Here is a 12181-nt window from a genome sequence, read left to right as displayed (position 1 = left end):
ACATAGGCCGCTACAAGCTCCACCAATGTAGTAGCTCTGACTTGAATTAAGGGGAAATTTTTTTCCAAAATGCCCCAGCTTGAGGCATTATGAGAAACCAGAAATGATGAGCATGTGTGTGTAATTCATTGAGCATCAGCAAATGCCACTTGGCATGGAAATTCCTTGGCTACTAGAAGGTTGTGTGGGTGCAGGAGTGGATTTTGATGCAGTCACAGGGAAACAGGTCTTTTATAAAAAAATATTAATAAGAAAATGCTTAGGAAGCAGGTGTGCAGATGAGTTTCTAGATATTCTGAAGCAGGTTTGCCACTCTAAGCAGAAGATTAGTGCTACAAAGGGAAATTTCCTTTAGAGCATAGCATCCTCTGTAGCCATTAATCGCCACTTTATCTCAGGCATTAGTTAACTTAGGGGACCAAATGCTTCTTCTCATGTTGCCTCAAGGAAGGGTGTCTCGGGAAAGTGCTGTAGGGAGTGTCTGCCCACTCAAATTACTCTTCAGGAAAGTTACCTTTGTCACAAAAATATGTTGTGTGAACTTTGACAGAGGACACATCAGTCTACAACAAGCTGCATCTTTGAATGCTTGAACTATAGGAGGCCTTCAGTGAATTTGTCTTGAACAGACAAAAAGGTGCTTAATAATCCAGAAGCTTGGTTTTCTAGCTTTTCTCAATAACCACTTTTGGGTATTTGCATTGCCAAACATTTGATTTTTTCTTTATAAAGTTCACCTCTATGCAAGAGAGATATTTTTAATGAAAAAAATGATCTCAGAGTAATACCAAACCAGAATGATGACACTTTCATGTAAAACCTATTATGAATACTGAAGATCATCACACAAAATCCATAAGTAGAATCCAGTTCCGAACTTTAGTTGAGTTAATATTCAGTTAATATTCTCTTACCCTAATATGTGCATAAAAAGAAGGAACTCTAGATAAATTTTCCTATTGGTAACTTACAAATCTCATGCTTTTTGACATAAGTTGCTAAGAAGCCACAGATTAACCAGTCCTGCATTATTACCAATGTCAATCCGAAAATGAATGAAATTTTTTCTTGAGACTCTCAAACTTCAAGCAGATTCCTCTCCAAGACCTTAAAAGGGTTCTCTTTCCCCAGTTCCATCTTTGTTTAACTTAATCATTCTCAGATGAGTTCATTCGTAGTAGGGATATCGTCAATGTTACCTACATTCTTCATCCAGTAGCTCATTATTGAATCCTCTGGCTTTACAATGGCATTTAGTAATTCCCTTTTCCCCTCCTAAACACTGTGCACCACCATTGTGGTTGCATCATCTAGGGATGTTCAAATTGACAGACTAAGTACATAATGACTGCCAACTGCAACTTGCCTAGCCAAATATATAAAGAGCAGAGAGTGTATGAACTTCAACTTACACCGTACAGCTTCTTGCCAAATAACCTCACGTTGAATGACCCAAATTAATGGAGACAACATTGAATTTGGCATCCTAGTTATACTTTTTGGCTTTCTTAGCCAGCTTCCATATGCTCGAGAAGATATCTTAGAGTGTTAAAAAAAAATATTTGTGGATGGCTTGATGGAAATGATAGCTGTTTATGGAGTAAAAAAAAGCTTGAACATGACAATGAAATTTGATTGGTGTATTATGTACTTATTTCCTTTTCACATGTATGTTGAATGAAAATGGATAATATTTAGTATTAGTAATAATTCTGCTTTGATGATATATATTGCCATCTACTATTGAAAAGTCAAGCATTTGCCTTTTTTTTTAATGTCAAACACCATCTACGGCAGTGTGATTTTATGAAGCATTTTAGAGAAGACCTGCATAGGAGACTCTTGAGCATGGATTTTAAGAAGCAAGTTGATGGGCTTGAGATGTTACAAAAGGTGGCTTCACTATACACTCATTTTACTTAGATCTGTATGCACATATGCATGCATTATATATCTTAGTAACTTAGTTCAATTCCTTTTTATTGCGTAGGCATTGCCGACAAGTGTGAAAGAAATGATTGAACTTCTTGACATACTTTTGAGGTGGTTTGTTTTGCGGTTTTGTGAGTCTAACACAACATGCTTGTTGAAGGTAAATATTTTCCCATCTGTTAATTGATTCATGGTCTTACAAGTGATCTCTATCATTTGTTATACTGGTTGCTGAAGCATCTGTATATTACTGGACATGTTGAGCAGGTGCTGGAGTTTCTTCCTGAACTTTTTGTTGCTCTGAAGGATGAGGGCTATACTCTAACTGAGGCAGAGGCTGCAATATTTCTTCCATGCCTTGTAGAGAAGGTAGGTTTACATGTAGATATTTGGTATTCAATATATGTTTAATAGATCCAACTGTTGCTTATTGTGTTGCAATGCAATTAGATGATGATTTTATTCTCTCAATTTGCCATATCCTTTCCAGTATCTATAAAATAATATTTGTACATTTTCATAATTGCTATTTTTGATTTTTTTTCTGCAACTCCTATTGTCATATTTTTGAATTGTTTACCGTGCACCCAGAGGCCTTAAATATTGCACAATAGTAATGGTTTTTGTTGTTGCCAATGCAGTGTGGTCATAACATTGAAAAAGTGAGGGAGAAAATGCGTGAACTGATGAAGCAGATTGTCGCTATCTATTCTGCATCAAAGCTTCTTCCATACATTTTGGAGGGCTTGCGTTCAAAAAATAACCGTACTCGGATAGAATGTGTTGATCTTGTTGGATATTTAATTGACCACTATGGAGCTGAGGTGCATTGATGATTTTTCTGATGTAATTGTAGTCTTAATGCTTTTCCATAAATCTTGTTTATTTGTTTCTTTTCTGCAGATAAGTGGACAGTTGAAGTCTTTGCAACTTGTTGCTGGGTTGACATCAGAACGAGATGGTGAAATTAGGAAAGCTGCTCTAAATACGATGGCTACTGCTTATAAGAATTTAGGTATGCGCATTACATTCAGTACATCTACAACATTTGATAGGATTGAATGAATTATTGCATAATGGTTCATTGATTTAGTGAACTAATTAATCATCATAATGCTTATTATTCTAATCATTCCTTCTGATAATTTATCTAAATTCATTCACATTTGTTTATGTTCATAAAGGCAGTTGAAGGTAAAATACTAGAGGTCATACTCTTAATAGTTATGGTTAACATGTTTGTTTTTAATGTCTTGCTTTCTTGAACAGGGGAGGATGTTTGGAGATATGTTGGGAAGCTATCAGATGCTCAAAAAAGCATGCTAGATGATAGATTTAAGTGGAAGGTTAGTATATCAAGACCCTAAAGTGGACCACATTGTCACCACACACAGAAAAATGTTGTTTTCATTTCATAGAGGAGTGGAGAGGGAAAAGAGGAAGGTTAGAAATTAATGGCTTCAATGCCTGTTACTGGGTGGTGGCAGAGCCATAACAGAAGTAGGAGACACTTCCACATGTCTGGGATGAATCCTGCTTTCACTTGATGTCATTTGCTGTTTCTTCATTCAGGCCCGAGAAATGGATAAGAGGAAGGAAGGAAAGCCGGGTGAGGCTAGAGCAGCTTTAAGGCGATCAGTTAGAGAAAACGGGTCTCTCTCTCTCTCTCTCTTTCTCTCTCCCTTCTTACTGTCATGTATCTGTTTCTCTGAGTATGTCTGTGCATGCACAAATTTTTTGACTTTTAACTTGCAAAATGCACGTCTCGTTTCATGTTAAACTATGATCTTGATTGAATTACACATTTCTTTTGAACTAAGATATTTGAAATTGTTCTTAATTTCACACTGGAAACAGTGATACAGCCTCATTCTAGTATCTTTTGAGGGAAATCATCATACATGCTGCTGCTGTGATGTAGATTTTAGAAATGTCGAAAATTTGAATGTTTGTAAACGAATATATGTCTTAAGGTTTATTAACTACATTACACTGTTTTGATGTCTCTTTGTTTCTAGCATAATCGTCGATTTTACTGCTTTTGTGAGGACCCGTGTGGTCGTGCGTTTAGTCCCAAATCGGTTATTCGCCAAAGAGATCTTGGGTACTTATACAGATTAAGAAACTAAAAAGAAAAAAACTTCTAGCTAGCCATTTTGGATGAGGTCCTGGGTTGTGACAAATGGTATCAGAGCGAACCCGGCCCATAGCCTATGTGGACTAAGGGACACTGCAGCATGGATTCATAGAGGTTGACCATGGGCCGATCGTGGTGCTTGTGATTAGATTTGAATCGATTTAAACTCTTAGCTTGACGAGGACGTCAGGACTTGAACGAGGGGAGTATGTGAGGACCTATAAGATCGTGTGTTTAGTCCAACATCAATTATTTGTCGAGAAAATCTTGGGTACTTATATAGGACTAAGGAACCCAAAAAAAATGACCTTCTGACTATACATTTTAGGTGAGGTTGTTAGTTGTGACAGCTTTCATATTCTATTCTTCCAGATATATTAGGTTCTTTTTTTTAAATATTGGTTCAGATTCATGTATAGGGTGGTCATATGATCTCTTGCAGTCTTAAAGCTTATATTTGTGATATATAATACTCTTGAGTCTCATGTGTTTGTGAATGTTATTTTGGATTTCAGGTCAGATATAGCAGAACAAAGTGGAGAAGTTCTCCCACGTTCCATGTCTGTTCCAATGGTGACAAGGTACCTGGAATAGCTTAAAGATAATAAGCTGAAATTTTGGTGTTGAACATGATGTATTTGTGTTCCTCGCATTTTATCATATATTTTGCCTTATCAGCAGGGAAAACATTGGTTATGCTGTTTCCAATGTGGAGAGGCACATGTTAGCCAGACAGCTGGCTACTGCTAATGGTCCGGCAGACTGGCACGAGGCTCTTGATATCATTGCATTGGGTTCACCTGAGCAGGTTGAGTACTCCCTAGATATATCATGTTAAGGTCTTTCTTTCTGAAATTATGAATAAATATTTTTGATCATGTTATTTGTAAAGCAAAATATTGTCTTTTCACTTCTTGTATTTTTTGGATTTCTTCCTAGGAGTACCTGTCTATTATCGAATGCATGGGAATCTGCTTGTTATTTTTGGTCGCTATTCCTTATTAGCTAGTGAAGTGATATTTTTTCCCCTTTCAGAGACATCCCTGAGAACTCAGCATGCTTGCATGAGAAAAGCAAAACATGATAGATAAAAAATTGTCATGAATAGAATATGTGTAGTTCACTAATAAAGTCAAACTTGAGTGTCAAAAAAGATCATGCCATGTGTTGTTTCCCATCTCGATGGGTACCTTTTAGCCAAAAACGAAAGAAAAGACCAAGGGTATCACATCTCCTTCCGTGGTTCCCAGTCATCTCTTCCTTTCGGCCTTTGAGAATTGAAACACTTACTAGTCATTTGTCCTTAAGAACTATTTAATGGAGCATATGTGCAAATGTTGCATTTGAGGCTTGGATTTAAGTGCCGAAGAGCTTAGCACAATACATACTGCAGTAGTGACTTACTGGCAAGTGATAATAGTATTGTACCAGCTTCCTGCCAGTGTTTGCCAAGCATTGGCATGAATGGCGTGGCAGGGAACATATTGTGTCAGTGCCTGGTTGGCACAGCTTCTTGATACGGTAATACTTAAAATGTAGGTTTGAGGTGTTTCAATAGTGTTTTAACTTTTATGCATTCTAGGTATTGATGATTGAGAAGGTGCTGTAATTCTATGCCATCTGATGGGTATCAGGTTGGAGAATTGCAAGTTATTTGAAACATTATTTAGTAGTGTGCTTATGGTTGCTTTTTTTCTTTTTGTGGACAGTTTGGGTGTGGGAGATTTAGTTTAGTCATTGCTGCATAGAATGCAGAAAACATATTGAAGTAGCTTTACTTCAAACAAAAAAGCAGAGATTGTCACCTTGTGTATTGCAAATTGAATAGCTACTGAAGAACATTTTTATGTAACTATTTAAAAAAAAGTTCAGGAAAAAGTGAGAAAATAGATTAAAATAAAGAAGGCTTTTCCATAGAGTAAGATTTGAACCTGTTGTGGATGATGAAAATGGTACTAATGTTTTGAAAGTCAATTGTTGTTACGGCAATAACAGGAATCTTTAGTGATTAGATGAAAGCCAGGTGATTATGAAGATTAGATAAAATAAAAAATATTTTAATCAAAATATATGAGTATAAAAAATTACAAAACAATTAGAAATAGATTACATTAAATTAAAAAAAGGAAGCTAAATCAGAAAAATACTACATTTATTTGGGGATGTATATTTTAAAACAAGACATATTACCCAGAAAATTACAACTGTTCCTACAAACTATATAATATTGGTTAATCACTCAACAATTTGTTCTATTATTCAAGTATATTGCAATGAGCAACTCTACCAATGATGAATAATTAATATATACATTAGAATAGCTGGTTAGAAAAAAAAATCCGATCATTTAAGCTGTAACCAAAGTGTATGGGCACTAATAAGTAAGACAATGACGGTAATGATCCCACCATCTAACATGCCTAATACCCAAACTTGCCCCGCCATTAGGCATGTAGCCTGCATATGAGGGCTATGGTAATTTATTGGGCTCTAAGATTGGCCTTGGGTTGTAAACTGAGGTAGCCTAGGCTAGTGCCTTTTAGATTGGTGGTACTTACAGAAATAGGTAAAAGATGTATGCTTGGACTCAGAAAACTCCAAAATTGTCGATTTTCTGCACGTTAAATCCTAACTGAGGGATAGATTCATGAGAAGGCTGGTTATTATCATAATTCACTTGTCCAACCTTCCTAATAGCTTGACTTGGCTCAGCCAATGCTTGACTCACATCAAATGGTTATCCATAACCAATCCACTCTGGCTGCACAGGCTTGTCAATCATGTCTTCATTGTTGTGAGGAGGGATAGTTAATAACTTCATGGTCCCATTATGGCAATTGGTGATGCAAAGGAGGTATCAGTGAAGTATACTGCCCAAGCTCCAATGTGGACAAAATACTTATTGTCTTATGACATATCTCTATTGGTGACTCGTTATCCAGATGTTGCTATGTCGGTATGAGATGTACTGTGGAGACTAATTGAAGGAGAATTTTTTTGTGTCTTGGAAGTTACATGTCAAGGAAAACTTTGTAATGTTGGAGTGCTTAATGCTTTCTCTTGAGATGTTGAGAGACTGAATATGCCATATTAGTTATATGTATAGTTGCTTATTCAAGTTCTGATGGATGTCATGTGGTCTTCATGTTTGATACCCATATTTTGCTTCCGACCGTAAGGCTCCTTGATGAATATTGCAGTTATACTAGAAAAAAGAACACTTCATGTTCTTTAACATGATAACTGTTCTTCTGGTGATAATTATTATCACTTAATAGGGGAAAAGATGCATTAGACATCAAATGATCCATTTCTGCATTGTTATATTCCTTGACTTAGTGAGGGCAAAAGGTGGCAATGCATGCTTAGATACTTGTTATAACAATATATGATGTCCATTAAAATCATAGTTTAGCCAGATATCCTAGAACCGTAAGGAGTTGTTGGGTTTTTTTTTTTTTTAATTTGAGTGAATTAAATTATCTGTCCCCTCTATAGTAGAATTTATGACTCACCCCCCCTCCCCCTCTTCTTCTCTCTCTGACATACATGGTAGAGGCTTCTAATGGATAAATAATTAAGGTTAGACATCAAAAGGGTCAAATCATTGCACATGGCATGTAGAAATTATGACTTGCATGCATCAAAGCCATGGTTAGATTTGACCTTAAAATCCAAAATATGGATCCTAAAATCCAGTTATGAATCTTATGATTACATCTGATGCTTATCTAGCAATATGGTCTATATGATAGCATGGGAATATTTTGAATTGGATACAATCATGTAACAATATTCCTGCTTTGTACAGAATTATATACTACATTCCTTCTCTTGCTTTTTATTTCATAATTTGCCTAAACATGCCTTTTCAGCTCCTTACTGCTCTTAATTTAGTCACTGAACCCAAAAAAATAAAGTCATGCTGTTAAAATTCTTGACTAACGATTATGACAACAAGTTTCATTTTAAAACAGGTGCTGACATCCAGGTACATATTGGTCTCTTGTAGATGTCACTTTGGACCTCCAGTAATGGACTCAGAAGACCTCTTTTCATGTCATTATTACTACTCATACTTGACAATTTCTATCGATTTTGGAGGGGCTTTTAAATGTATTGACTTGCATGTCCTTTTAGAGTCCTGCTGTTTTCTTGCTTTATTTATTATTTAATTGGTTCATTTCTTTGGTGATCTTCTTAGATGGTATGAGGCAAAATTGACTAAAATGGTCACTCATGGAGCATAAATTGAGTCAGCTTTCCATCATTGACATTACATAACATGCAAATCGCCTGATTTCAAACCTGAACAACGATTTCTTCTTCTGATTCTGTTGTTGCCTAAAGCTGTTGTGTTACAATATTTTGGCTTACACAGGCTTTGCTTTGGTGCAGTCAGTTGAGGGCATGAAAGTTGTCTGCCATGAGCTGACACAGCACACGAGTGATCCTGAAAACAATCTTATTGAAGATCTTGTTAAGGAGGCAGATAGATTAGTTTCAAGCCTAGCATCTATGGTAATGGGTTCTGGTTTCCCCACTGGTATAGCTTGACTTTCTGTTCATTTCTATAATGTCAAGTTTTTTGCAGGTTCCGAAGACCTTCAATTTTAGCCTTTCTGGAGCTTCTTCAAGGTCTTGCAAATATGTTCTGAACACGCTTATGCAGGTGCATATCTCTTTATTAAGTCATTCTTTGAAAATATCTATATATTATTTTTGCAAATCTATGCAAAATTATATGATAAATGTTGTTGCTGCAGACCTTCCAAATCAAAAAACTTGCCCATGCTGTGAAGGAGAGTACTCTGGACAACCTCATCACTGAGCTACTACTTTGGCTTTTAGATGAAAGAGTTCCTTTGATGGATGATGGCAGCCAACTATTGAAAGCACTTAATGTTTTGATGCTTAAAATTCTGGTTTGTATTTTCTTTTGTTTTATTTTTCTTTCCTTGGTTCATTCACTTGTTTGTATCTTGTTTACTTGTGACACTTTACTTGGATCCTTTTTGAGCAGGACAATGCAGAGAGGACATCATCTTTTGTTGTGCTAATCAATTTATTGAGACCCTTGGACCCCTCTAGGTGGCCTTCCCCGGCACCAAGTGAGGCCTTTGTTAGCAGGAATCAAAAGTTTTCAGATCTAGTTGTTAAATGTCTAATTAAGCTGACAAAGGTAACTTGTAGTCCTTTCAAATTGTTGAATATTTCTTTACAATTTTGTGCTAACATTGTCAGTATTTTGCTAGGTACTACAAAGTACGATATATGATGTCGATCTTGACCATATACTTCAAAGCATTCATGTTTATTTGCAAGAACTAGGAATGGAAGAGATACGAAGAAGGTATCTATATACTTGCTTGCAAATTAGGCAATATTTTCTCATCATGTTATGGCTTGCCTTTTGGCTATAATTTTTGGTCATCAAATTTAATTTCATCATTAAATTTAATATGCAACTGTGCATAGGGCTGGAGCTGATGACAAACCACTGCGAATGGTCAAAACTGTTCTGCATGAACTTGTCAAGCTTCGTGGGACGGCAATTAAGGGTCATCTCTCCTTGGTTCCTATAGATATGGAGCCTCAACCTATCATTCTTGCATACATTGATCTTAACCTTCAGGTATAAGTTGTTGGAAATAAAAAGGCTTGCTTGAACTGGTACTGCAGTCATGTGATATTGCTTTTAAAGTGATCATTACTATTTATTTTCTTCAGACTCTTGCAGCTGCTAGAATGTTGACTCCATCTGGTCGCATGGGACAAACACACTGGGGCGATTCTGGTTCAAACAGTCCAAATCCTCCAACACACTCTGTAGATGCTCAATTGAAGGTGCCAATTCATTTTAACAATTTCAAATTTTCAACATTTAATGTTTCATTATTATCACATTAGTTGATTCCAATTATATCATTTTTGTTTTATTTTCCTCTACATGTGATTCCTTGCTCTTATTGGCCTCCCTTTGTGCTACTTATTGTTTGTCTTTCTTGACATGAAATAGCAAGAGCTTGCTGCAGTATTCAAGAAAATTGGTGACAAACAAACTTGCACCATTGGTCTAAATGAACTCTACCGTATCACACAACTTTATCCCAAGGTATGGCAACTTGTCTTTCAGAGTAGCTTGTTTTTTTATTATTTGAATTGACTTATTTAATTTGTTGCGCAACTGAATTGTTATTGTATTTTGTGCCAAACATCTTTTGAACTATCTATAGGTCGATATATTTGCTCAGCTCCAAAATGCAAGTGAGGCCTTCAGAACATATATCAGAGATGGGCTTGCCCAGGTTAGCAGGGCTTTTTTTGGTTGCTAGTTTTAGGATTACCAAATGAAACTAGTGTTTGCTATAATGGGTCCTGCTATTGATGGATGCAGATGGAAAAGAATGCAGCAGCTGGAAGGACACCCTCAAGTCTTCCAATGTCCACCCCTCCTCCCTTAGCAACTATTCCATCTCCAAAATTTGCACCCCTTTCCCCCGTACGCACAAAGTCACTCAATGTAAAAACTGAAAACATAAACTCTGTGGCTGTATCATATAGTGAAGATGTTGCTGTTGGTACAACAGCATCTTTGAGAGGTCAAAGTGACTCGTCAGACATCAGGTCACAGTTGGGGGATGATCGAAATGATAGATTTCCATCTGGAGGTCTCTCTCCATTCTCATCCCTCCCCACTCTCTCTCTCTCTCTCACACACACACACATATGGATGTGCTTTTGTGCATCATTGCATTTCTTTCTTGCCAGTGCAATTATTCTAATATGATAATGTCTGATTGAAATTAATCAGCTCCTACAATTACATCAGGGACTTTAGACGCCATCAGAGAGCGGATGAAAAGCATCCAAGCTGCTGCGGCCGCAGGCAATATGGATAGTGGAGCCCGGCCATTGGCATATGCTAATGGTAATGTCCTTCATGGGACAGACCGCCTGGATGGAGAAACCACAGGTCAGACTAATGTTCTTCCCATGGATGAGAAGGCATTATCTGGACTTCAAGCCCGGATGGAGAGGCTAAAAAGTGGATCCCTTGAACCTCTCTAGTAGATGAGTAGAGTTTGTTTCCACTTTAGATTCTTGTAAATGGAAGAGAGTAAAAAACAGGGTGAGGCGGTGTTATGCTGAGAATATGTTGATGTTCAGGTGCATGTCATGGTGGAGGACAAGTGCATCTGATGCTGATCCGACCATAGTTGAGGTCTAGGTAAAGTGAATGGCAATCCGGTGAGCAGGCCCCAGAATCTTGTTTGTAATGTTTCATTATTGGTATAATGTAACAGAGTAATCTTTGACATATTCTTATTCATATTTTTCTACCTTGTAACCATGTAAATCCGCACACAGCTTGAGCTTTTCAAAATATACTGGGTGGGGGTGTTAGCCATGTGTAATGTGTTGATGGATTTTGTTAAATGGCCTTAAACATGCTGGTCTCCTTTTTTTTTTTTTTTTTTTTTTTTTTTTTTTTTTTATACTGAAAAAAAAGGGGAAGAGGGGAGGAAGGGACAGGCCCACCCCCGCGTAGCAGCCCCACACTGGGCCCCCGCGTAACATGCTGGTCTCCTTGGCTGACCCATTTCATCACTTAGTAATATATCTGAAACACCTTACTAGTTTCCTTTGATAATAAAAAAATAGATATCATGTATGATGCCCATCATACCATCATCAGCTGTGCAAACATGTTTTAACTTATGTAATTATTTATCTTTTGCTCAATCAGGTCTACTCAGCCAAATCACCTCTTCTTTTTTTTTGGCTCTTTGTGCTCTGATCGTGACTGCATTTTCTGAACATCTCAACCAGCTGCCAACTGCCTCCTCTTTGCCTTGATAAGATTTACCATGCTAGTCAGGAATCTTTTTAGATTGTCTTAGGGGATATATTTGTGGTTAAATTGATAAAATTGCCCCTTCAGGTCTGCTAATGTGGAATTTTTGAAATTCAATTTATTGAATGCTTATTTTATTGGGGAAATTAATCACTGGTACATTTATTGACCGGTCTTTAACGTTTAATCCCTGTTGACTGGTTGTTTAACGATCAGTCCAGCCATATTTCAATACTTTATTATGAGACGAAAAC

General features: G+C 36.9%; 1 protein-coding gene across 11 annotated transcripts in view; it reads left to right on the top strand.

Annotated features, from left to right (window-relative positions):
* LOC103717893 (protein MOR1-like) overlaps positions 1 to 11480 on the top strand; it is a 33582-nt gene extending 22102 nt beyond the window's left edge. For 2 of the 11 annotated variants that reach the window (XM_039124868.3, XM_039124872.3), the window contains 20 exons: positions 1798 to 1893; positions 1991 to 2092; positions 2200 to 2301; positions 2574 to 2756; positions 2836 to 2947; positions 3202 to 3278; positions 3505 to 3584; positions 4585 to 4650; positions 4748 to 4877; positions 8468 to 8590; positions 8664 to 8741; positions 8836 to 8994; positions 9093 to 9251; positions 9325 to 9422; positions 9548 to 9704; positions 9800 to 9916; positions 10089 to 10184; positions 10306 to 10377; positions 10467 to 10740; positions 10884 to 11232. In XM_039124868.3, the coding sequence (XP_038980796.3) occupies positions 1798 to 1893; positions 1991 to 2092; positions 2200 to 2301; positions 2574 to 2756; positions 2836 to 2947; positions 3202 to 3278; positions 3505 to 3584; positions 4585 to 4650; positions 4748 to 4877; positions 8468 to 8590; positions 8664 to 8741; positions 8836 to 8994; positions 9093 to 9251; positions 9325 to 9422; positions 9548 to 9704; positions 9800 to 9916; positions 10089 to 10184; positions 10306 to 10377; positions 10467 to 10740; positions 10884 to 11140 (2538 nt within the window). In that variant the 3' untranslated portion in view covers positions 11141 to 11232. Of the gene's footprint in view, positions 1 to 1797; positions 1894 to 1990; positions 2093 to 2199; positions 2302 to 2573; positions 2757 to 2835; positions 2948 to 3201; positions 3279 to 3504; positions 3585 to 4584; positions 4651 to 4747; positions 4878 to 8467; positions 8591 to 8663; positions 8742 to 8835; positions 8995 to 9092; positions 9252 to 9324; positions 9423 to 9547; positions 9705 to 9799; positions 9917 to 10088; positions 10185 to 10305; positions 10378 to 10466; positions 10741 to 10883 lie in introns of all 11 variants that reach the window. The other 9 variants (XM_039124869.3, XM_039124871.3, XM_088703351.2 and 6 more) reach the window with 9 other exon arrangements.
* Positions 11481 to 12181: the final 701 nt, after the last annotated feature.

The sequence above is a fragment of the Phoenix dactylifera genome, chromosome 8 (assembly GCF_051530095.1).
Source record: "Phoenix dactylifera cultivar Ajwa chromosome 8, Ajwa_hap1_PhDact_Kaust_v1.1, whole genome shotgun sequence".
NCBI lineage: Eukaryota > Viridiplantae > Streptophyta > Magnoliopsida > Arecales > Arecaceae > Phoenix > Phoenix dactylifera.
The sequence above is the reverse complement of the archived record's forward strand: the minus strand, read 5'-3'. Positions and strand labels throughout refer to the sequence as shown.